General features: G+C 38.6%; 1 protein-coding gene across 1 annotated transcript in view; it reads left to right on the plus strand.

Moving 5' to 3' along the window:
- Nucleotides 1–761: 761 nt before the first annotated feature.
- CDC14A (cell division cycle 14A) overlaps nucleotides 762–27178 on the plus strand; it is a 55204-nt gene continuing 28787 nt past the window's right edge. The window contains 5 exon segments of the mRNA XM_027651532.1: nucleotides 762–944; nucleotides 1424–1514; nucleotides 12076–12151; nucleotides 18329–18421; nucleotides 21429–21508. Of these exon segments, the coding sequence (XP_027507333.1) occupies nucleotides 839–944; nucleotides 1424–1514; nucleotides 12076–12151; nucleotides 18329–18421; nucleotides 21429–21508 (446 nt within the window). The 5' untranslated portion in view covers nucleotides 762–838.

Raw genomic sequence — 27178 nt, forward strand, 5'->3', positions numbered from 1 at the left:
GGCCCCCGGCTCTGCCCCCGGCTCTGCCCCGCCCGGTCCGGCCCCCGCCTCAGGGGCAACACAAACTCCGGCCCGCGGGCGGCCGTGGGCGGGGCGCTTCTCCAGGCAGCGCTCGCTCATTGGCTGGAGGCGCAGGAGGGCGGCCCTTGATTGGCGAGCCGGCCTGTCTGTCACGGTGAGCGGTGCTCCAGGTAGGGCAGCGAGAGCTGCGCGGTTCCCCCGTACTCGGTTCCCCCAGAGCCGCTTCGGCCGCCCGCCCGAGCTGCTGAGGCACCGCTCCGGCCCAGCGCCGCTCCCCGCCGAGCTGCACCTCGGCACCCGCCCTGTCCCCGCGGGGCCCTGTGCCACGGGCCGCCCCCGGGCGGGGAAAGCCAGCGAGCAGCGCAGCGGGGCGCGGCGGCGCTGCCCGGGCGGTGGGCGGCAGGGCAGGCGGGGCGGAGGCGGGGCCGCGCCGGACGCAGAGGCGCTGCCTGGCGGAGCAGGGGCGCTGCCGGGCCGGGGAGCGAGTGCGGGGGGGCCGGTCACTCACAGCGTCAGCCCTGGGCCGGGGAGACAAAGGCTCCGTAACGCGGTTGCCAGAGCGCCGCCGGTCGCTTGGTAACCGCCCGCTGCCGCTTTATCCGGGGGCGTCTCCCGGCTGGGGGCGGGGTGGAGCTGGAGTCCTTGTGGGCGCTCGCCCTCCGTGTCCCAAGGCTCGTTCTCGGCTCCGCTCCCGCTCCTATGCGGGCTGCGGCCGCCGCGCTCGCAGCACCGTGGGCCCCGGCGGGCGGCCCCTCCGGGCAGCGGGTCGGGTCCCAGCGAGCGCGCCCCGGCCCCGCCGGCGCTGCCCGAGAGCGCCATGAGCTCGGAGCCGCCCCGCGCCTCGCTGCTCCGCGCCCTGTTTAAGATGGAGCCGCCGGCGGCTGCCTCCGAAGTGCTGGGGGGAGCCTCGGAGTTCGTGAAAGGTGAGAGCGGGGCGGGAGCCGCCCCGTCCCCTGCCCGCGGGGGTCCCGGGGCTTCCCTCAGAGAGGAAACCCGCTGGCTTTCCCGCCTCCCTGCCCCGGCTTTGCTGCGTGCTCGGCTCCTTTTCCTGGCGGGCTCGGCGGGCTGCCCGCCCCCGGCTGCCGCGGGCGCACCTCGGCGGGTCCTGCCCCCGCTTCCCCGGCGGGGAGGGCGCGGGGCCGGCACCTGTTGCTGTGCGCGGCTGTGCCCGGGGTCAGAGCTTCCCCCGCCCGCGGGGCCGCTCCCGAGGGTGCCCGGGGGGGCCCTGCAGGGCAGGGCCCGCGGGCGGAGCGGTCCGGGCGCTCCCGCCGCCGCTCACGCAGCAGAAAAAGGAGCGGCGGAACCTCTTCCGCCCCGGGCCGCGGGGTGACAGGCGTGCCCCGGGCAGCCGGCGGGGCATCTACCCGGACCGACCGACGCTCTGCCCTAATCTGTCTTTCAGATCGGTTGTACTTCGCTACTTTACGAAATAAACCGAAAAGTACCGTAAATACCCACTACTTTTGTACGGATGAGGAACTGGTCTATGAAAAGTAAGTGTTGTGATCTGTTACGTTTTGCATATTCAAAGTGATCACCTGAGGGTCTTCCCAACACACTTTGATACTGTGTAGAATATTTTTTGCCCCATTTAGTTACTTGCACAGAACACGAGTATAAAGTTATCCGGAATATATTTATATATTAGCTGAAACTAGTTTAACAAGATTACTGCTACAAAAAAGACCCACAAAAACAGCTGGAAGGCTTAAATTGTAGTTGAACTAGGAGAAGGGTATCTGAACCTTGTAAGATTTGTTTAAAACATGGAGAAGATTTCTAATTACATTTTATTAAATTGTGACTTAAATAGAAAACTCTTGTTTGGCATGAATAGATGAAACAATAGTTTGCTTCCTTTGTTTTCCTGTATAGAGTTATGAAGTGATCACCTTTAATATAGAATTTTAAAGAGCATCTACAACTTGTTTTATAAGAAGGTTTTGTGATAGCACTTCCTGAAGGCTTTTGTAGCTTTAGAACAGCAGAAAAAGTATGTTCTGTGAAGTAAAAGCTTCACGTGTTTGGAAAACACTGACTACACACAGAAGGTAAAAAGTAAAATTGATTATAGTTGTGAATACTATTAAAGGACATAAAATACACTTAAAAAATAAAGTAACCACTCTATACTGTAGTTAAAAAGTGGATGCTCTGTACTTTGTTCCCAACTCAACTGTTTCATGTTTGATGGTTTATCTAGCTACTTGACAAAGGCGTTGCTGTAACAGAAGTGAAACAAAAAGTGTGCTCCTGTTTTTTGTAAAACTTTCCATCTGGGTTGAAGAGTTTGTGAGCATCAGCCATTCTTCCTTTACTTCTATAGTGACTTCAGCGCTGTTCCTGTGAAGGTGTCCTTGGTTTTTAACTTACTTTCTATGCCCAGCTTGCAGTTTTAGGGTGGCTTTTCTACATGTTTTCGAATCTTTCTCATCTTAAGCTGTGCATCTTCTACTGAAGTTCCCAATGATTCGTGCCGAAAGTTGACTTTTACAATCAGCTGCTTGGGTTGGGAGTGAGTTCTGTAATGATCATTAAGGAATTTAGATTGGAAGGCACCTTGGGAGTACTCCAAGGCAAGGTTGACCTAATATTGAAAGCAGAATTCAATTGGTGAAGGTCCTGAGCAATTTGCGTTGTGTGAAAATGTTCCACTTTCTTTAATGAAAAAAGCTTGTTCCTCTTCTTGACTTCTGTGTTATTCTTGACATGAGGTGTTTTGGTTTTAATTCTTAATATGCTTCTAGGAAGGGTGAAGGAATCTTATGTGGCATTTGATCTTATGGGTAAGAAGGGGGAATGCTTCTCTACTGTTAGTTACAGAGGACTATGCTAACCAAGGACTGTTACTTGGGTATTTTGTGTGAGGACAATGTCATATTTTAAAAAAAGAAAAAAGTACAGAGAAATTTGAAGGGGAGGGGGAAAGTAATTTTCTTTAGCATATAACAGAAATTCCATATGTATACTCCTGAGCCCAGTTATCTGTTAAGTACATACCAGGTGTAACCTGATATCACATATAATTACCAGATAATGGAAGGAAGCAGTTTCCTTTTTCTAGAGCACATCTAAAGATTTTGGACATGTAATTCATGGTGTATTTTCTGAATTGGCAGTTTCTACTCTATTTTGCCTGTTTTAAAGGTATCCTATGTTTGATACCATAATAGTACTCTTGCTTTTGTGCTCTCAAAATACTAAAATGTGATATGAGGTAGAAATTAAGTGACAGTTACCAGGTGGTATGAATGAATTTTCTATAATGACCTAACTCTGGCATAACATTGCTAAACTTTCCCCTGATATTTGTATTGCTGCACCTATCACTGTCAGCGTATGCAATATTTAGTAGTAAACCCATGCCTCATTTTATCCCCCCCCCTCTTTCTTTTCTCCCTCATATTTAAAGAAGTTTATATGGTCTCAGGGAAGCAAAAGCAGGTGCCATTAGGGTTACAGTTTTATATATCTCTTTAATATCTTTCTGAATTTGGACAGCTAGAGGCAAATTGAGGACTAGAACGCAAGACTCGGTTCTTGGGGAAATAGTAATTTTGCTGTAGCTTCCCTTGTGCTCATCAGCAAGCTTGACATCAGTCTGTTGTGTTTCACAGATTGCACACAAAGTGGGGAGCTTCATGTCAGGGCTTGTCTGTAAGTAGTAGTGGAATATAACTTTAATACACCAGATCAGATCTGTTGCTCATTTTATCAAAAATGCAGCCTTCTTTCTGAGAAAGTGGTTTGAAGTATTTGTTACATGATAGCAAAATAAATACTTGGAAGTGAGTTTTGAAGTGCTATAGCTCAGAACAGTGGTTTCCAGGGTCTTTATTCAAAATGGCCTACCTGGCTTGTTGTGATCAGAATTTCATGGCCAGTTCTGCTTTTTTATCAAATGAACTGTTCAGTGTTTTGAGGAGGAGGATAGGACATGTCTACTCAGGTATGCAGTCCTCAGCACTTGTGAGGTGTGTAATTGATTATGTTAATACAACTGCTTATTGGCTTAACTTTGTTTAGATGCATCACAGTAGTGACGAAGATACTTCATTGAGCTTAGAAATAAACTGCTTTTCTTTGGGCCTTATTCTGTTAGCTTGTTAGAGAATTTTATTTAGCTGACTTTACAGAGGTGTCAGTTTGCTTCACTGAAGCAGTATCTGATCTGAAAACCTCATGAATATGTAGGTTTGGAGTTGTCTGATTACAGAGGGCTTGTTATTGGATCACGCAGTACTTAAAAACTTGCTGCCTCGCTTCCTTTTTCTCCCACTCTTGAAGAGACATAAAGAAGTAATTTTGTACGTTAGTAGTATACCCCATTTATTAAACAAAGCAGCCGTGCTAGATCTAATGGTTTCGGAAGTTTTGGTCTGGTAAATGCTGACTTGCTATTGCAGCCTGTCACGTGGTTTATTACTAAATTGTACACAAAGTGTGGTTATGTAATCTCGAGCACTTTAGCCTTCAGTTTTCACTTGAAGTTTTCAACTGTTCTAGTGAATTCATAACACTGTCTTATTTAAACACGCACACTTTAAAGAGATAATAAAGGGGTTCTTAAAAGCATTTAAGCCCATCTGAAATGCTACCTGACTAGGAACTCACTACAACTGTCACTAGTTAAATGTGCTGCAATTTAACCTTGAACCTATTATGCTAGGGAAATGATATGTAAATGCCTCAGTTAAGAGAACAAGAAACTGAATGAAATTATACAATTCTGAAGTCTTTTTAATGGTTCTCTTTCTGTAAGATTTTGTCAGAGGTTTTCTGAAACTCTGACTTTCCTCCTGAGAAAGTCTGAGCTACTGCTTATAATGAAACGCTGTCTTTCAGGGTAATGTAGTGCAGGTAACCATTACTTCAGAAAAATGGAGCTAATGAGAAATAATCCAGCTTGATGAAGACTGTCATTTGGCAAATAGACAAGCCTCGCTTTGGCAAAACCTCAATTAAGTAAGAAGCTTTTTATTCTCTAAGAATAGCGTCTTTCATGTTTCACCTTTCAGTAAACAGATCTGGATTGAGAATGCTACACTTGACTGGTTAACTTGGCTTTCTTATAGTTTTATCAAAGCAACTTTTAATGTCCTTTTTTATTGTTGAGTAGCTTTCTCAAACAAAATTAAAATCTAAATAATGTGAAACAGGAATCTCTTACTGGGAACTTGTAATGGCAGCCTTCATAAATCATAACGGTTTTATTCAGTCATTTGTTCTCATTTTGGATCTCTTGTATAAACAACCTTTGCAGATCTAATCTCTGACATGATCTAGGCTGTAAAAGGAGTTAATATGATAGTCTCTGTGTATCCTATATCCTATGCTTTACACTAAAGCTTTCTTTCAAGCTGTGGTATGTTACTTGCCCATTTCACAGCAATCTTCACATTAGCTACTTTGGTTATGCAGCAATAGAATAAGACTTTCAGATGCTTAGCTACAACAAAATTCAGTTAGTACTGTTTTGTCCACTGCATGTGTATATGCAAAGAAGCAGTTTCTCTTTCCTGTGAGAAGAGTGAGGGTTAGCTTGTCTGGTTTTGCTTTGGCTAAATGCTTCTTTCTGCTCTTCACTAACAGTACTTGCATAAGAAACCTGAACTTCTCCATCGTTCTGTGGTTTATATCATTTGAAAGGAAACAGAAAACTTAAACTTAAACTTGTTCCAACAATCAGAGCTGTTGCTTCACAGAGAACAGGGACTTCCTTGTTTAGTCCAGTAACTTTTGAAGACTTGACCTTGACAATTGGATGACCAAGACAACCTAGTAAGCTGAAGTCCAAAATAAAAAAAAAAAGGAAATTTCCCAACTTCTAACTTCTATCAATGTGAATGTAAATACAGAGGAGAAAAACTTCTGTATGTTGAATTCTTACAGGTGAGTATTAAGAGTAATGCTCCAGCTTTATGTTGTTTTCCATCTTAAAATGAGAAATTTTAATTTCACTTCAGAAATTAAATCAGATCTGACTGAGAGTGTCAATTTTTCCTTCAGACACAAACTTCTGACATAATTTCACATTTGATACTTGTAAAGTGCTATCCCTTAACACCTGTGGTGTGCTTTTCAGTCCAGCAGTTTCATAAATTTTATACCTATACATTGGTCTTTGCATACCATATTGGTCTTTGCTTTTTTCCTATGTAAAAGATAAAAGCATTTGCCAGTAGTATTGAGCAGCTTTTTCTCTCCCCCCCCCCCCCCCCCCCCCCCCCCCCCCCCTCCCCGGTGAAAGGGTACCAGGATAAACCAGAACTATTTTCTAGGTCCCAGTTTTGTATTGGGCAGGAGTGTAGCTTGGTACAGGAAACACCATTTGAGGATCTTGGGCTCTGTTAAGATGACTTTCTTTCCAAAGAGACTAGGCTTCTAGCAGGACCTGAAGATTCGTCCAGAGGGAAGCTTTTTGTTGAAGAACCTCTTCATAATTTATTTTTGATGTCAAGGAGCATTGCATTAAAAAAGAATGTATTTGGAATAGCTGTTTAATTACTACAACTTAAATCAATGAATTCTTGTTGGATTTTGAAGAATCTGGATCTTGAGGAGAATTTGGAAGTTCCAAGAAGAAATTGAGTTAATACCTGTTTTTTTTTTTTTTAATAATACAGAGCCTCTACTTTATTCCTACCTCCAGATGCAAGCAGTGAGGTGATTTTTCCAGGGTTATATTTGCTGTATCATCCTTTGTCTATTCAGAAGCATGCGATCTCTAAGTAGTATTAAGTATTAGGGATTTTGTCTTGGCCCAAATAAGAAAGCTCCCAGGAATTCACGTGTTACTGGAATCACTGGGCTAGAGCAGGGAAACAGTGCCACTGAGTATCACACCTGTTTTCATGTGCTTGAGAAGTAGGGAGGAGAAACACACTCTAGGAAGCAGAAGTTGGAGAAAGAAGACTGAATAGGTAAGATTTCCTGAGTAGCAGTTAGGTTGTAATGAATGGGTGGACCGATCCTTTTGATGCTCATCCAGGAACTTTGTTGTGTAAGGTGTGTTCAGCTTATGATTTGAAGCAAGTACCTGTAATGGCCACTTGGCCACTTCTGCAGTACCTGATTCTTGTACTGCTTAATGACCAGACTCAGAGCAGATGCAGTAGGGCCCTTGGAGTGCAGTAATCTGAATGTTCCAGCCTAGGAAAAAAGGAGGGAGAAACAAGTGGAGAATTTTTCTCTTACTGTAATTCAGTCTCATTGCTTCATTTTAATTGTAAAATTGTAAATTTTAATTGTAAAATGCTGAAAAATTAGTGAAGCTTTGCAGTTAAGAAGCTGTATATATGTTATTTTATAAAGCTTTTGGTTTTTATCTTTTAGATTGAGTAATTTCAAGCTTGGGGGGCTCCTGTTTTGGCAGATAAATTACTTTATATGATTTCCAGTCTTCAAGAAGGCAGGCTTTGTACTTTGGGGAGTAGTTGTACTCCTTTTCTGGGATACATACTCCAGAAAACGAATGCAGTTGTGAAATGGTGGCTCTGTTTTCAAGTTACTAAATCAATGACTGAGTAAGGTGGCATGCAGGTAACATCAGGCCCTGATGGGAAGTGAATGGCAATAGAAAACTACTGCTCTGGTGTTTTCATCTGTAGGGAAAAAGTATCAGGCGTCTGGAGTGAGGCATTAGCAATGCATTTTATCTTTGGAAGATAACTTGATATCTTGGCCTGATCAGTTGACTGATGTTAATATGGACCTTGGCAAATTAGAGAGATGGGCAGTCACCAACCATATGAAGTTTAACAAGGGTAAGTGTCGAATTCTGCACCTGAGATGGGGCAACCCTGGTTGTGTGTATAGACTGGGAAACCAGAGGCTGGAGAGCAGCACTGTCAAAAGGGACCTGAGGGTCCTGGTTCATGGCAAGTTGAATATGAGTCAGCAATGCCCTGGCAGCCAGGAGGGCCAACCCTGTCCTGGGGGGCATCAGGCAAAGCATGGCCAGCTGGTTGAGGGAGGGGATTGTCCCTCTCTGCTCTGCACTGGGGCGACCTCACCTTGAATATTGTGTGCAGTTTTGGGCAGCACAGTATAAAAAAGCTACCAGAGAGCATCCAAAGGAGAGCTGCAAAGATGGTGAGGCTTCTGGAGAGGAAGCTTTATGAGGAGTGGCTGAGGGCACTTGGTCTGTTCAGCCTGGATAAATGGAGACTGAGGGGAGACCGCGTTGCCACCTTCAACATCCTCATGAGGGAAAGTGGAGGGGCAGATACTGATCTCTTCACTCTCATGACGCGTCACAGGACTTGAGGAAATGGCATGAAGCTGAGTCAGGGGAGATTTAGGTTGGATCAGAAGAAGGTTTTTCACCCAGAGGGTATAAAAAAACAGTGTCCTGTTCCAGGACACTGGAACAGGCTCCCCAGGGAAGTGGTCACAGCACCAAACCTGTCTCGGTTCCAGAAGTGCTTGGACAATACTGTCAGGCATGTATTGTGATTCTTGGACTCGATGATCCTGATGGGTTCCTTCCAATTTAGCATAATCTGTAATTCTGTGGAAGTTATCAATTCAATTAAATGTGTGCCAGGCTATATTATTCCTTCATTGACTATAACCAGGCACCATCCAATAGTTCAGGATAGGAAATCTGTTTACCATTTTTCTGAAACTCCAGGGTCAGGTATTCCAACGCTTAGTGAAAAGTGACTTTTGCATTCAGAAGAGGTGCCGGTTTAGGCTTGAACTGACTGATGGCACCTTCACGTGGCCTCCCATGGAACTGCAGTCGGAAACGACTTGTGTTGCTGTCTCGAGAGTTGAGGGCTGCATTCCATTGAATTCCCTGGAAGAATTTACGGTAGCTGCTTGCATGACAGAGTAGACCAATGAGCCCTTTATGGGCTGGCCTTTCGTGGATGACCGTTCCTATGATACAGTATAGCAAATACCTCAGATCTTATGTTGTAACAAATTATAGGAAGAAGTGGTTCTAGGAGTCTATAGATACCAGAAACTTAAGCTACTGCTTCCAGGTAGTATCATGATAGTATTTTTGAAATAGACTATTTAAATATTCATCTAGTGTATTCTGGGGTTTTGCTACTTAGTTTGAGAAGCCTAAGGATAGCAAGCCTCCATGGGTTGAGGGGGAAGAATAATTTCAGCTATCATCTAGGTACTTGATTAAAACAAAATATAATTAAATGTTAATTAATATCATACCTGCCATCTATTCCTCATATGTGGTTCCCACCTCCATTGTAAGTGATTCTCAACTGGCTTAAGCTTCAGAGACATCCCGATTTCTTATTGTATTTAAATGCATTGTTAAAATACCTAGATGTAAAAGAGGTGGAAGTAAAATAATGAGTGGATTGTTATCAGTGACTATCATATAATAGGATTTGACTTTTTCTTACATTTATCTTCAACTTTTACCCAATAAAATTCTTTACTCAGATGGTGACTTAGTGTGTTGTTTCTCCCCATTCCCTATACCTCCCATTTCCCATCTTCTGCTTACATTTAACTGTATGTCAAAATTCTGTTCTTAAGATAAAAATCCTCTGGGTGAGTCAGGATCAAGTGTCTCTAATTCAAGTATACAAATGGGCTTTTATAGAAAAAGTAATGAGGGTGCATAAGATTAAACCCTTCTTCTTAAACATGTCAGAAATTGTGTTTAGGTCTAAGGATGTAAATTGAAGGAAGATTTTGTAGATCAGAGTTCACTGACTTCAGTACAGAGCCTTGTATTATCTTTCAGAGAACTCTTTAATTTGGAGGTTTGTAAAGCACTTGTTTCACTTAGCCCCACTAAAAAAAAAAAGGATAATCCAACTTATTCCACTTTAGAGGTATTAAGTGGAGAAAGTTAAAATTATGCATGTAACATAACCTTTCTGCCTCACATGTCAACCCCAATGTTTTGTAAGTGAAGCCAGTGGCTGGTTTATACTGCCTGCATGATGTTATGTAAATAACTTGGGAATTGCCAGTGGTTTTGTTTAGTAGTAGTGCTGCTGCCGCACTGACTAAAAGTACTTTTCCTTTATGATTGTGTTTGGGTTCTCAGAAATATTTTGTTTCTGCAGCATAGACAAATGGTGACAGGACCAGAGACTTAAACACAGATACTTCTGCCCCTGGCCTCCACTGTGTTAAGAGAAACACACCATACTTAATTGGAATAGGTGATGGAGAAATAGTCAGTCAAAGATTGTGACATCTTTCACTTGATGACTGAGAAGCTTAATAGCTTCATTTTGCTTCATGGATAGACTGAAATGTATTTTATCCTTCTGCCACCAAACTAGTAACTTGTCTGTTGTGGATAAATTTGTAAATTAATTTTTGTGTACTTTTCCTATACTTCTGTTTGAATTTAATCATGTGGAAAAGTAGAAGTGGATATATGACTTCATATTGATGTACTTCTAGCAAATGAATAGTAATAAAATAAAAACTTATCCTAAAGCATGGCTTATTGAGTTCTTCAGTTCTTTAGGCGAACTGTGTATTCCGTTAAATCTTTCAGCTACTTTGCTCACAGTGGTTTTTTAAAAAGTATTCTGTGTTATAGTAACTATCACATTCCATGTTGTTTCACAATACTTTAAAAAGTATTTTTCAAAAATAATCTTTAAATCCTAAGTTCTACTCTTCCATCATATATTTAAGTGAAAGAATACTCTAAAGTTAATGGAACAAGACAGGGTGGTTTTTTTTTTTTATTTGGAGAAGGTGTTAGTGCAGCAGTATGGGAAGAGATGTTAGTAAGCCTTCTGTATGGCTTTTCTAGAAGCTACAGTGTTGTTAGAGCTCCAGTTTTAATTTCTTTTTTGTCATAACTCATACTTGTCCCTAGAACTTTTTTATTTCACCTCTGAAAAACCATATGGAGGGTTTTATTTTAAAAATACCTATAACTGTTGACTGTATCTGGAGACTTAGCTGAGATGAAGTTCTGAAGTTAAGCCCTGCTTTACTGCCACTGGATTTTCCTCTTGAGTTGGTTACTTCTGTACAACCTGCAAATAAAGTCCTAGTAGTTGGATAGCTTACTCTTTCAGCCAGCTAGTTAGCTTCTGTAATTACATCTTAATATTTTGTTCTGAAGGGCTGAACTGAATCTTAACCAACACTTACATTGTTACTTGATATTGTAAAGTAGATGATACTGAAATAGCATTGGTGTGGCAGGCAGGCTACTTGTCCTAGATAGTGATCAGACTAATACAGTTGTCTCTTTTTTGCACTACTCTTGGCTTTCTTGTTTGAGAGAATGTGGGGAAGAGGATATTAACGAAGTTATAAGCACCAAAAAGATCATCAAGACAGATTTCTATACACAAAAGGAAAATTATTGGGGGAAGTTTAAATTTTGAGCAGTTTTGCACAATGGAGAGGGAGAAAGCTCTAGAAGAGGTTGTTTAGAAATCTAGGAGAGAAACAAGAACAGTGAGGAATTGGTATTGGCAACATGAAATAAATAATAGATTGGAAGAACAGTCTAGAGATGAGGATTGTGGGACAAAGGGAAAAATAATTCAACGTGAAGTGTATAATCTCTGGAGTAGTGAACGATGGGATATGAAGAAATATGCTTAATTTTCAGACAGGTCAAGACTGGACATAATTCAATAAATTTTATTACCCATAAGAAATTCTATGTAGCTTATTCTTAATACTGTGTAATGATATATTTTCATCTTAAGCAGTTGTAGAATCTTTATCTAGGATGTCAACATGGCTTAAATGTAGATCATGTCTTGATATTCTTTACTCTGTAGTTTTGGTCAAAACCAGACTGCATATCATGGAATGAAGAAAAAAAATCTGTAGTTAGTGTGCGTATATAATGGGAAAGGTAGTTACTGGAATATCTTAAACTGAAGCTACAAATGAGTTCAAATTAATTGTTACTGTTGTCCTCTTAAATGAACCAGTGAAGGACTTATCTGTTGTTCCATGTATATTGGCTACTCTGTATCCTGCAAAAGTTACTAATTTGTAGCTTTAATTATAAACAACATGGACATTGAAATTTGCCTAGCTCTTTTGTATAAATAACATTGTTTTTTTTCCCCCCAGTTTCTATGGAGATTTTGGACCTTTAAATTTGGCAATGTTATACAGATACTGCTGTAAACTAAATAAGAAACTAAAGGTAAGCTTTGTTTAAAAACAATGTTGCTATTTTTTTGTGTTTTGAAATTGAAATAAAATTATCCAGTTTGAAAGTGGTGATTAGGTGCTCATTATCTAGATGGTGACTGCTAAACTTGAAGGATGTTCTTTGTTGAGAGTTCTTTTCCCTCTGAAGAATGAAAACAATTAATATGCCTTCATTATTGGTTATGAGATGAGGCACTGAAAGCTGTGTTCACCTTTTTTCATAACCTTACACTTTAAAGACAATAGTAACAGAAACCACTGGTTATGCTCCATCCCAGCCAGACAAGTACACTGAACATGTCGCTGTGGGCTTAACCTGTTCTCCAAATACCTGTGAAGAAGTGATTTGCAGCATGTATAGGGAATCTATCAATTTCAAGAAATGAAACATATTTTAATTTCAAAGTACTAATTACTGTAACTTCTGGGCAAGTAGTGAGGAGACTATCCACTAAATATAACAGATTTTAAATCTTTATAATATAAAATATTAGAACTGTTACTGACAGAAGGGGAGAATAGGACTACAGATGTGATAACTTAGGCTACTGTTCAGAGGGTCCCTTTATCAAAAATGACGTTATGTTTTGGGGCTAATGTTTGCTGCACAAATGAAACACTTAGGCAAGTTGATTCATGCTATCTGCTACTTTCAGGGACATGCTGAATTGCACATGTTCTTAAGAGGAGGTTCTCCAAATTCAGGGGTTTATGGAGTTGCTATAAACTTTTTGCAAAAAAAGTGCTTCTAGTGAAAATGTACATTGCTTCTTAACTCTAAAAAATTACTTATAAAGAGAAAAAGTTAAACTCTACTATTTCTAATTTGTTAGTGTGTGTTCATATTGGGAGAACATTGGATTTGTCATTTCACTAGAGAGAACTTATAACTGTTATCATCTCATTTTCCAGTGCCAGTATCCCATTCAAACATGTAACCAAAGATGCTCACTCAGTAGGAATCTATTTTTTTTTACCTTAATTCTGCTGTTGTTGACCTTTTATTTGAGTTAAAAATTGGACTATGCTTACTCTGTGAAGCAGTTACTCCAGAGAAGAACCAATAGTAAAACTACTGTTCTAACTTCCCTGGGCCCTTGGAAACTGGAGAGATCAGTTCTGTCTTTTCCAGATTCAGATTAAGACTGTGATCAGTTTGGGACCTGAATACAGTCTCATGTGTTACTGTTGAAGTGTGTCTTCCTGCTTTTATGGTTGAACCAGAATGCCTTCAATCCTGAGCCTAGGTACCCAGAGTTTCACCCAAGAAATAAGTACACAACTAATAAATATCCTGGGATTTTTTTTTGATGGTTCAGTATGGAACAAGAATGTCTCTACAGGCTTTATTCTTCTTGTAAGGCCATCATCTACGTTGAATGAGGCAAGCATGTAATCAGAAGTGGCTTGTACGCATGATGATTAAGGTTAGATATTATCATGGAAAAAATAAACAAGGGAGCTAAATTGGAACTGAGCTATTGACTTTGATATTTGCAGGGCTGATTTAACAAACTGTGATGTCACTTTAATGCAACATTTACATTTGTTGAAAAAGCAAACATACTGACACTGCTAGGTGAAGATTACAGCTGATGAGAAGTCTCAGCCCCTCTGTTTGTTGCTGCCAGAGGCTAATTCCAAATAGGTTAATTTAAACTACTAGTGTATAAGAGGGAAGAGTAACCTGATAATGCAACCACTTGAAAGTAATACCTGAAATCAAACAGCTAAAGCTTGGAATACTGCCAAAGTGGTATAGAAACTTACAGTTGAATAGATTCCAGTCTGGCTGATTGGCACTGCCCCTGGGGTAGGCCAGTACAGCTAATGTAAGCTTTACTCTTCTAATAGTTAAAATATATACCAGGCTGCGACCTATTTTAGATCCTACCTGCAGAGGGTAAGTAGTCTTGTAAGACCAAGTCCCAGGGCAGAAGCATGAACAGGTACCTGCATGTATCAGAAGCACACATTTGTAGGCCTCGCTAAATGAGGCAATCAGTGCTTAAGCCCAGATGACTTGGTATATACTTGCTTTGGTAAACACTTCATGTGCTTTTCTTAAGAAAAGATTCTTGAAGTGTGGCACAAAAAACAATTACAAACGTGATGGATTTTGTATGGATATACTGTCTCAAAAGGAATTAAGACTTAGACTTGTTAATTTTGAAACTTCTGTGAATAGGAACAGGAGAAATGAGAGTATAAGATCTCATTAAAACAAGCAAGCCCACAAACTTCCCTTCCAAATCTTTCAGCTGTATCTATTTCTGGTTTGGGAGAGAAGTTAGACATTAGAGGCAGTTTTCTGTTTTCCTCTCTCCTTTCTTGTGGGACTGGTGAGGATGGAGAAGGGTACCAGTTTGAAATGTGCTAATGGCAGACCAACATTTTAAAGTAAACTATGGTAACTGTGTGCTGCCTGATATTAAAAACAGTAAATAATTCTGTTTTGAAGAGCTGAAGAATTTATTTAGATATCCATTTACCAAGAAAGTTTGAGGTAAAATCCTGGTTATGCCTTACAGGAAAACTTTTTGGACCTTGTTTGTAATGCTGCAATTGCTGTGGAGATGATTTTGACTATCCAGGTCAACAGCAACGAAAAAAATGCTTGGCTGTGCTATCTTTCTACTTATAATTTGAATTCTGTAGGGGGAAAAACGCTTGACTAAGCAACTGGGGTTCATTTATGAAAGAAAGATTTTGTTTCTTCTGTTTAAACAACTCTGAATTCATAAAAACTGCTTTAAAAAACCTTCTGTGTTTTATGTGTGTATAGCCTTACACATTCTCAATAAATCCAGGAGCAGAGGTGATCAGGAGTGTTGGTGATATAAATGGTACGAATATTGAAGATCGAAGGCAGGGGAGGAAAAACACTGGCAGCATTATGAACTATGGGGTTAATATTTTTTGTGTGCTAACTGTATTGCTGCTGAGTCACAGAGGAGTTTGGCTTATTTGTTATTTTAATACAAAAAAACTGTTGGGCATACATGTGGAACTGTAGTAATTGCAAGCATCTCCTTAGGACAGCCTAAATTTTGAGACAGGGTTAAGTGCACGCGTTTTAATAAACCATTTTTTATGCAATTTGCCACCCTTGTATTCACTACTATTTACGTGTACATATTACATATATATACATCTCTCTGTGTATAAAAATAGAATTCGCATAGATCCAGGCTTATTAAACCCACTGCAGTAATTTCTTGCTTGAACAGTACAACTGTGTTTAACCATATCCATTATATGAAATACTGACAAATAATCTGGTGATTTTACACAGCTGACAATCTAGTCTACCATGGCACTTTCTAAGCCTGTCATCAGTTTCTCTGCAAGTGAATCTCTCTTGAGACCTGCAAGAAACAGGAACTTATCTATTATTTTTAAAAAAACCCCTAATCTTAAAATGAAAATAACATGTTCTGGAACCCTCTTGTAATCTTATAAATTAGTTTTATCACCTAAACCAAAACCTGCCATGCTTTCTGTGGAACCTCTGCTTTTAATTATTTTAGTATGTTCCTTTGGGATATATCTTGACAGATACCGTTGTTACATTTTGTCTTTTAATGATGTGTGAAACTGCTAAAATTTTCTTACTGGTAAAGAAGAATACTTGTAATGTCTCATAGAGTGTGCCTTTGTTTTAGGAAAGAAGATTACTCACAACTATGTTATCTAAAGGTCTGGCTATTCTGTGGGATAACCTGTATTGAAAAAGTTCTTGTTGAAACAGTCCTGGTTCTTCAGAGTTGAGCAGTGCCTCAGGGAACTAAAGCCTTAATCCATTCAGGTAGAGCTCTGGAGCTGTAAAAAGAGTTACCTTCCAGAACTGTCTTGAAAGCTTGTTATCAATGAATCTATCCAAAGGAGGACACATAGCTTATTAAGTATGGTCAGAAAATCAGTATTTTTGAAAGTAGATCATATAGCTTAGTATTGGTATTTAAAGTGTACTGAGTAGACAATTTGCATGTTAATGTTAACAGAGGCATTACATTGACACTTCAGGAAACACTTATTGTAAAACTTGATTTTCTGTAACTAGTGGGCAAATAAAAACAGTGGTTTATCTTATAGGCTTTGGAAAAGTTAAACCATGCTGCTGTTTTCCACTGGCTACTATGCTATAAGCTGTTAATGTCAATTAATGTTAATTTCAATTTTGTGTTAAAGCTTTAGTCATGATATGTTTTTGAATATCATATAACCTTACATTTTGAAAATTATGCAATAACACTTGATACATTGTTTTCATTAAAATGTTCTGGAAACTTCTGTTTTTCACTACGTCAGGTGCGAAGTGTCTCAAAACTGAAATGACTTGATATACCCATATGATTAAAAAATCCATTCCATAAAATAGAAAAAGAACTACGGTCTCATTACATAGAACTTCTGACTAGTTAGCTTTGCAGTTTAAAATAGTGGGTTTGGTGAACTATAAACTGCTGCAAAGAACTTTGCTTTAAAATAAGTAGTAGTCAATAAGTTATAATTGAAGTTCTGTCACTGTTGCATAACTACTGTAATCTTATCCCACCTACACATCATGGGTGGAATTACAGTTAGAGAACACTAAAATTAAAAAATTGAGGAGGGGGAAGAAGGGAGGAATCTTAAAATACTGGGATTAATTTTGTCAAGTTTTAATAATAATTGAATACTTCGCTAATTAAATAACTACTTGTGCTTTGTATGTTTGCATATACACTGAGAGAGATGTTGCTGTTGGTCTCTAGATACAGCTTCTTCCAATCAACAGCAGCCAGCTATCTTGGGAATTACAGTCCCATTTAGACAGAGAGTTGCATTAACTGTCACTCCTTCTACCTCTGAAAGTTGTGGCTAATAAGACCAGACTGGAATGTACAGTTAGAACTGCTATAAAAGGTGCTGTTGCTGGGGGTTGGGAGTAAGAAGCTTGCTGTGATACCTACATCAGTTTTCTCCTGAGTTTATCAGCTATTTGATTTTTTGCAAAATTTGATCCTGTGGTTAAAGCTATTCTAAAATGTGCAACGAGAGTTAAGGTGAGAGTAGACACAGATCTCTGGAAGTGAGATACAGTTGGCACTACTTAAACAAATAAAACACTATTCTGCAGCAGGTACTGTATCTTCCACCCCCAAGTGTCAACAGTGAAACCAGGTAACAGCAGCATTGGTGTTAGGGCATGTTATAGCATGTGCAACTTTTAAAAATAGAAGGTGCTTCAAATATTTAGAAACAGAAACCAGTATATTTGCTGATAACTTCCTCGAAACTGGGGTTGTACTGTAAAAATCTGTCAGGACAAACATGCATCACAGTGGTAGCAATTCATGAAGCCAAAAAATTATTAATGCAGTAAATTGTCCAACTTGCCACTTCTAAGTGACAGTTTTGTCTCTTTCTGGCTTTAAATAGTTTTGCTGCAGTTTGTCATTATTGTTCTGTTCTGGTGCATGATGGTTTTGTTTTCAATGGGAGTTATATCCACAGGATTCTGAGAGAGGCTTCCTTTCTTCCTAAAGAAAGAAGAATTGCAAGTATTACTAGTTTTGTCTTTGCCTAGTCTTTTTTTCAGGCAATGTTTTCTTTTTTTTTTTCTTCCTTTTTTTTCCATTTTAAATCAATTTTTGCTGTTGAAGTTTTCTAAAGATGTCCATTACCCCATTTTTAGGTAGTATATATGGAAGAGTGTTTTAACTTATAAAGAGCCTTTTAGATTGATTGCTTCAGTTTTTCTTTTGTCTTCTCCACAGAATTATATGCAAAGAGATTCAACATATAGGAGGAAGTTTTAGTCTGTAAATGTCAATGTCTTTAATCGGTGTTCATAAGCTGTTCTTTCAAATACTTAAACTTGGGAAAAAAATTCAGGTTTTTATATACTGAACATTTTAGTTCAGCTGCATTTTATAGAATTTTTTTTTTACAGCTAACAAAGAGATCTGCCCTGATACAGTGACTGCTTCCCTGTACTCTTATCTGTGATGTAAGAAGATTGTTCAGGGTATCAGTAATTTTTTCTCCTTTAATTTTAAGAATCCCTTTATAAGTGGTTTGGGGTTTTTTTTCAGTTTGGGAAAAGGGATTTTTTTGAAGTGTTCTTAAAGTGCATTCTTTTCTTAGTTACTATGATATTTTGTTTGTTTCATTCTTTAAACAGTATTTCAGTCTATCAAGAAAGAAGATAGTGTACTACACCAGTTTTGACCAGCGGAAACGAGCAAACGCAGCATTTTTAATAGGTGCATATGCTGTAAGTATTATTGATCACATGGATACTCCTAACCTTCCTTAAGAGACTTCTACTGTGTGTAAAACAGCTTCTCAAGGGATGGATGCATATTGTCATTTCATTCTTCTCTAAGCTGTCTTTGGAAATTCTGCTGCATGAGTTTTAGGGAAACCCTGGCTTTGCCCCTTAACTCCATTTATTTTTCTAGACGTGAAATGGCTTTGGCAGATCATTTGCACATTTTCCATAGGATACCATTTTCTTGAATGTCAAAAATTCAAACCACAAACTTGCATTTAAACTTGACTGTTTTAGGATTAATTGCTTCTCGTGGCAGGAGTGGGATTCATACTGGGAAGGAGAAATATTTTTCTCTCAGCCTTTCTTAAAGTTACTAGACCAGAAGCATAGTGATTATTGAATTGATTTCTCAGTTTATTTTCTATGATTGTATGAGCTTTTTGAGCCTAGAAAATCTTTTAGCTGTGAACTCTACCAATATGTGAAAGTTAATTGAGAAGGCTTGGTTTATTTGTCCTTGTGTTAAAACATTAAGTGTAAAATGAAACGTGGAAAGCAGTGGATCAGGTTCTAGGAGTGGGTTTCCAGTGGTGATTATGCAACTTAGATTGTTCCATTAAACAGCTACTTAGACCCTATAGCTATTTAAATATTTTAATACGAGATGTGAGTGAAAGTTAAATCTTAAAACTTCACTGGCAATATGCATCTCAGGAAGATGCATTTGATAAATTTCAGTTTTTACAGTGGACTTCAGTACTTTTTTTTTAATCATACCCAGTTGCTAAAATATTGTCCTTGTTCTTAAGAATTCCACAAAAATCACTTCTGTCACAAATTCAGATTAAGAAAAAAATATTTAAAGTGTTACAAGAACAGAAGAGCATGCAGAGGTTCCTCATAAATGACCAAGACTACAACACAAACTGGTCAGTGAGGTCAGAAACAGGGTGCTACTAGGTTTTGCAATATCTTATCAGGCACAACAGAGACTATATGGAAGCTAGTGTTGTTCAGCATTTCTTTTCATCTGTTTGGAGATTTTAGTTGTTAGAATTTTAGTCTAGCCTTCCACAGTAGTTAATCTTTTCTTAAAAAAGAAGTCTTTAAACATTGTTTTGAAATACCCTTACAAGTCCTTTCATGCATACCAAAACTAAAGTAGACTGGTTTGACTCAATTTATACTTAGTAGTTTCTGAGGGGACAATGAGTGAGAGTAGGTAGGTCTAACTGAATTATACTTAACTCCCCACTTGTTATCAAATAATTGATTCTTGGAGAAATCTGGAAGGAGACTGCATTTTCACCTGTCTGATAACACATATATGAATGGTGAGCTGGGTCTCTCTTTCCATGTACTTCGGATATGTTTTTTTACTGGTTGGAAACGAAGGAACAGCTACCTGGTTGTGTACTCTGTCTAGTAAGGATTGAATTCCTTGGGAGAGAAGAGCAGGAGGAATACTGGTCTGTTTATATCAGTGATCACTCTTGTACTCCTAGAGAAATGGGGTAGAGGGAAGAGAGAACATAGATGTATGACACTTTGCTGCTACTGGTAAATCTAGAGCTTTAATTCTACCCTGTAAAAAACAAGTAGTAGTTACCTCTTGCAATTCTTCAGAGACTAAAGCTTGATTAGTGGCCAAAATCTGACTTTTAAGCAGTCTTGATGGAACATGCTTTTGCACTGTGGCAAACCCTGGAAAGAGTGAGCCTTTTTTCCTTTTCCTTGTAGATAGCAGGTGGGCTGGCCATATTTCACTCTCATGATTACTTTAACTGTATATTTTGGTAGTAACAGCATTTATTAGACTTCTGTTATGCCGGGAAGGAAGAAAAGCTGTTGAATTCTTAAGGTTGTAGTTTTATTGCAGCAAATGACTGGGTAATAGCAAACTACTATGGCATGTTCAGTGATTTGCTTGCAGGAGTTTTTCCTTAATGTAAAAATTTAAATTGGACATCTCAGCCCTACCTGAAACTTTAAAGATTTGTTTGCTGGTAATCTAAGCATGTCACACTACTGCTCAAGCCTGTAGTCCTTCCCTTGGAGGGTCAGCAAGTACTTTTCAGGCTCCAGTGTGTGCGGCCTCTTCTGTACACCTTTCTGCAGCTTGCTTCAGGTTGTCTTCACAGAACTCTTGTGGTAACACAGCAGCTCTAGAGGGGAACTGTTCCAAATACTTCTAATTTTAAAATGGCGAGTGCAGGTGGGAACAGGATGAATCCAAACTGCATTTGAAATATTGTAGATAAGTGTTAAGGTGGGCTTGCAAAATACTAATTCCGTTTTTGTTCTGTAAGCTTTTTAGGGCATATGGTATGAGTTTTCTTGACAGTGGGTATATCTGACCTGTATTGCTACACATCATGTGCCAGGGAAAGTTTCCCTGCAAATATCCATTGAAATTCAAAAATATGTACTTGTATTCTAATTTCTTACTTAAGCCAGTGCAGCTATTAGAAGAATGAACCTTGGCTTTGGGTGTTATATTAACTGTATGTTGGTCTCATAGTAACACGTTCAGCTTGTTGAATTGGATATTTTTGTTAATTAGTAGTTTGATATTGACAATTAGGAATCCAAAAATACTTGTGTTGGAAAATCTTCCATTGAGATGTGGTGGAGAAATGTTTCCTTAGTCAGCTGCCACGATGGTATTTTGATTCATTTAAAGTTAGAGAGAGAACCTCCAGTATAGATACGTGTTTTTCATCTTAATATAATGTCAAGTCTGTCCTAAACTCTCTCAGTTGAGCAATATGTGATTTTTTTTTTCCATTTTCTTTTTTTAAAGTAGAGGAATGATACAAACCAGAAATTCCAGTTTCTGTTGACTTCTGTTGATTTCTGAATAATTTCTTTGTGTTGGTATCTCTTTTCTGACCTGTGTATGTCCATAGGAGTAGCTCATGAAGGAGTACAGTGTGTATTCTTAGGAGTTTAGTGGGCTGAGGGCTCAGGGCTGATTTTTTTTTTTCTCTTCTCTCATCCCTTTTAGGTAATATACTTGAAGAAAACACCAGAAGAAGCTTACAGGACACTTTTGTCTGGATCTAATCCACCATATCTTCCATTTAGGTATGTGAACACAAGAAATGAGTCTAGCTTTTCTAGTTTGGATTTTACTAAATAAATTTTTTTCAGATTGCCTTCCTAAAAAAGGGTTTCTTTTCTGATTCAGACATTGTATCAAAATGACTGATGTCCAGAAAAAATAATTTTTACATCTGGTGGTATTACTTGCTTTGTATTGTGATAATAAATCATTTAGATTGATACAAGTTTTAAGTAAGATTCCTTGCAAACTGTCAGTTTTTTAAAATAGTTCTCAGCATGTTTGCAATTTAGCAATTAAACCTTTTCTTCATCATGTATCATGTTTTACTATTTGTAAGTCATTCAAATATTTTAAATCTGTAAGTAGGTAGAGTTAGAGGAATAAAGGGAGTTGTATGCTGTTATATTTTCTCTTTTACAGAACAGGCACTGATATTCGAGTTATTAAATGTTTTCAATTAATCATAGATAATTTCCATCAATCTGTCTTTATTCTCTGTACTAAGATCATATTGAGACCCAAATCTAGGGAGTTTTAGCTATCATGCCTATCTAATAAAGAGACTTCCAAATTTTTTTCATGGTGAGAACTATGCCCTTGTGCCTTATGAATGAGAATACCTCATGGTATTCCTATGCAAACACTGGCAATAAAAGTCAACTGCAAGAAGGTCAATATCCTCCTTTTCAGGGGAGTCAGCATTTTACAAGTAGTGTTCGCTGTCAGCCAGTGCATTTGTGAATGTAGGCCTACCTTGTCTGTATCAAATTCATCTGATTCTTCAGCCACTCAGCAAAGGAAGATCTGATTAGCTGTTCTCGTACTTCGTATAGGAGCCAGATGCAGTGTAAACTGTTGGGATGGTAGATTTTATGTCAAGACCAGTTTGACTATGAAATCTTAAACATGTTTTAAGGAGTTATTAAATCAGTGATAGCTTTTATTGGCAGAGAGCTTATACGTTAACCAGGTCCTTGATAACTCTCCAAAGTCCAAGAAGTTCACCAAGCTAGTGGTATCCATATTTTTTCAGAGAATTATAAAAAATACGTGGTACAAGGCATAAGAAAGTCAGTTATTTTAAATGTCAATGTTTTTTAACTTCTCCAAATTCTGTATAAAACATGGGGGGATGATTTATGTTAGACAAAGAACAATGTCTTGCATGTGCCTTAGCATTGCTTACATGAAAGTGTGCTCCATGATCTTCCTAGGCACAAAGATGAGGCTCAGCAACCTATAGTTCTCTGGCTCTTCCTTTCTACCCTTTTCAAAAACAGGAGCAATGTTTCCCTTTTTCCAGTCACGGGGGATTTTGCCTCACTGCCGTGACTTTTCAAATAGGATGGAAGTGGCTTGGCAACAACATCAGCCAGTTCCCTTAGGGCCCTGGGGCGCATCTCATCAGGCCCCATGGCTGGATAGCTGCATCTTGTTCACCAATTAAAGACATTTACTGTTTGGATTTACAGTAAATTGTCTTCATGGTTTTTCTCTCCCCTACCAAAGTAAAGGTTAAGGTGTGTAAAAAGAAGTTCTGACGAAGTGAAGAACTTTATTTGTCAGATCCCAAAATTGTAAGAGAGAAGACTTGATAGGAATACTGTGTTTGCCAGACAGTCTCATATGACCCTATTTACTCAAACCAAAGGCTACAGATCCTTGCCTTGCAACTAATTCCTTATAATAATGATGTTGATAGTAGTAGTAATATTTAAGTTGCTGATTCTGCTTGACTGGTAAGGAGTAATGAAAGTAGTTGGCTCTGTGACTTTTGTGAGGCTGATAGGAACCACAGTAATAAATTTAATGGCACAAAAAAATTTCCTTATAAGTGTTTTTAAATGATTATTCGAAGAAAATCCTCATGACTTTGGATTCATGAAATTCTGTTTCAAAATAGAATAGTTAGCTACTCTAGGGTCAGCAAAGAAGGCATCAAAAATATAGAAGAAATGCAAAGATTTTCTGAAGATAGCTTTTTATTATATACACAGAGCACTTTGTATTTTCCAGGGGAGAGCATACTAACCAAAAACATTGGAGAAGGCAATGTCCAGCAAAGGGACTACTCAGTCTTTGCTGTCTGGGTTGGCAAAATAATTATAAAATTATAATTGTTTCATTCCATTTGTCAACTTTAGGAGAAGAGGGCAATAAATTTAGAGAATAAGAAGTATTCTGGAATGGAATTCTTTTGCAGTCTTTGTGTATTTCAAGCCCTAGGTTGTGTTGGCCAAAACTAAAGCACTTCTGACAGGTTGTGGGGTTTTTTTGGTGGGTTTTCTCTGGTGTGGATGAGTTTTGGTATTTGGGGTTTGCTTTGTTTTTTTTAAACACAAGGCTTTGGCTATTTTAAAGGATGGGAGGGAGGCAATCTTCTTGAGCAGAGCCTGGCTGTTTCTAGAAAGAATATAGTATTATGAGCTTTTGCTAGAAGAATTAAATGTCTTGATTTCTTGAGCATTCTCTCTTATATGGTGTGAGACTGGTAAGCACTTAAGTTTCTTTTGGATCTGCTTTGGACTACGTCAGATCTTGGCACTGGATTAGAGCCTAAGTAGATTCTGTTACCTGCAGTGTAGTTTGTCCTGCTGGGGAGATGGGTGTGTAATCAACCTGTACCAGAGGTGAGACAAAGAGGAGGGAGGAAATAAACTGAAGGATTATGACAAGATAGGATATCTGATAGGGAAGGGTATATTTAGGATATTTGAACTCATAGGTAGAGTTTGGTATAGATGCATAAGGAGTTTAAGAATTACTCGAGCTGAGAGAAGGACAATTAGATCTGATGGTGTGCAGTGGGGCAATCTAGATCAGGAGGGAATGGGGAAGAAATAATTTAATCCTCCTTCCCTGGTTTTCTAAGGCCTTTGAGATATTTCCCCCTGTGTCCATTTCAGGACATTTGAGAATCTCTATTGCAAAATATAGCATAATACAGAGGCTCAAGCAGTTGAACCCGTACTGGAAGCAGTAGCTCTGCCTTAGGTAGTATATCTGCTTGGCACCAGACTGTACTGTGAAGAAACAAGTTGGTCGGTGAAGGAAATAATGTGAGATGTTAATCATTGTGATTCAGTATTGACTTGAGTTTGTTCTTGCAACCTGGAACTTAGATACTATATAACTTCTGTAGTATAGGTCAACTCTGTTTGAGTAGTTCAAGTGAAGAGTTTATCAGAGAGCAGTGATCAATTGGACTGTTTAACAAGTTTGTTAATTTGATATCTGAAGTGTCCTCTATTTGAAAAAAATAGACATCTTTGAATAAGTAGAAGCTGCAGGATTGTCAGATTCTTTGTGGAGTACTGAGGTAAGTTTACATGAAGTGATCACTGGGAAACTGATCTACTTTCATCTAGCTCAGTGACCTCAAAAAGCCTTAATCGGCTTAGGTCTTCAGCTGGTATTTCATTTAAAGACAGCTTCAGCAAATATAGTCCAGAGGTGGAAGGAAATCAGACTTCACCTCTTACAAGATACATGGACATTTTGTTTTGTTTTTATGGTAGAAAAACTAAAGGCAACTTGAGAGCATAAGGCACACTGTATTCGAGACACTTTAATCTTATTTTTGGCTGATTCACTGTCACTTGGTGACGCTCTAGTCTCTTGAAGATCTTACACGTATCTTCTCACTTCCATTTAGAAAACAGTGATAACACCAGTTAAAATTGTCATAAATACCAGTTATGTAGTGTGAAACAGTTTCAAATTTTTACCTCAAACTACTCTGTATTGACTTTATGTTCAAGAGAAAAAACAAATATATTTTAATATTATTATGTTCAGTCTCTAAATAATGACGTGAATTTCAGAGTTAGATTTTAGTGTGTGGTTTTTGGGATTTCTTTCTTTATTGGCAAGTGCTGGGAAACAAACTGTTTTGTTATTGACAGCGCTTAGAGGTTTGCTGAAAGGGAAAGCATTATGCAGTATTGAGGTCAGCTACAACAACTGTGAAATGGGATGGGGGATATGCAACTCTGTAATGCCAGCTCAGATTCATACTGAATCTGTGTCTCCTAGAAATATTCACATTTTTTTCATTTTGAAAGCAGATAGAGTACTGTCAGATAATAACTGGTAAAACACTACTTGAAAAACAAGGTGCTTATACATTTGGCCATAAAAGACTGAAATAATACTGTAATAAAACATGTAATCAGCAACAAAAATCAGAGTGCTGCAAAGCAGCAGGGGATGTCTGTCTGTGCTCTGTTGCATTATTCTGATATGAAATGAGGTTTTCCTTTTTCTTCTATGCTTTCTTAAACACAGACTTCTGAGTTGAACAAAAAGGTGTAAGATTTGAAGTGCAAGTTTCACTTAAATGTTTTTGTACATGCCTATGTAGTCCCAGTGAGTTAAAAATTACTATTGTCTTAAATGTAAGCACATGCATTAGTTTTCTGTAAGATACTATACTGACTGTGTACAGTGGACAAAGGAGTAGAGAAGGTTTAAATAGGAAGGATGTCTGGAACTAATTTTAATTTAATCTAGAATATGTTTCTTTAAGATTAGTAAAGGTATTTTTTCTTTACAGTGCTCTTCCTCATGACTGTTAGTCCTTGCATTTGGTTTTACTGTGGAACAAAGTGTGACCCATTCAGAACCTATTGTATTTTATGCAAGCTAGGATCAGTATTATTAAGTATTGCTCTAAAACTTTTGGGATATATCTATCATTCTTAGAAAGAAAATGCATGCTCGTGGATCTAGCGCTATGTAATTGACTTCTCAAGCCAAAGTGGTATGAGAATAGCTGTATTTCTAACAGAATTTTAGTAAAGGTTAGTACTACTTCTGACAGTATCCAGTGTTTTTATCCATGGTTTGGAAATTTGTACAAAATCAGTAGGAAGGCGGATTGGCACAAAGAATAGTGAAATTGAACTAGCTGCTCTGCATTAGCTTTTAATTATTTTGTTTTCTTCAGTAAATACATTCATTCAGGAGGATTCAAAAAACAAGTTTAAATTTGGAGGTTTTATTTATGAAGCTTCTTAATGATTTCACATGACTTCTGACTGATTTCTCTGGGATAGAAAAAGAATTTGATAACCCAGCCTCGGCCTGCAGGAAGTCACCTAGGTAACTGGGGGGAGATTTGTTTTGATTTTTCTTGTAACAAATAAAGTATCAAAACAATTAGTGACTTAAAATACCTTAGCCAACTCCCTCTAAACAAAAAGATATTTTACTCGAGTAATTTATTTAAAATATTCAGGAATTCAGGTCACGGTAAAATTCTTAATATTTGCCTTTTGAGTATTTCATGGCCTTCTTGAACATGTAGTCAACAGTAAGATTGGCATTGTGCATCTGTCCTCTCTCACATTTCTGCAAAATACTTTTTGACTAAATTGTAAAGAAATACTGATGCTTCTCTGGAATAATGCGAAATCATCTTTTTGATAGGAAGACTGAGTATTTAAAGATGTCACTTCATAAGCATACTGTGACTTTTTGTCATAAATAAACTACTTTTTTTAAACATTGTTTTAATATTTAAAACAACTCTGTAAATTGTATTTTGTGACTTGCTGTATGTTCTGAAACTTGTAAAATGGGCTTCATCTCCTAATACTGAATCCACAAGCACTTGCCCTACCTGTACTTCAGATATTGCTGTACTGTGTCAATAGATCCAGCATGCAGAGTCCTTATGGATTGTATGT

This window comes from Corapipo altera, unplaced genomic scaffold, assembly GCF_003945725.1.
Source record: "Corapipo altera isolate COAL_440 unplaced genomic scaffold, ASM394572v1 57, whole genome shotgun sequence".
Classification (NCBI taxonomy): domain Eukaryota; kingdom Metazoa; phylum Chordata; class Aves; order Passeriformes; family Pipridae; genus Corapipo; species Corapipo altera.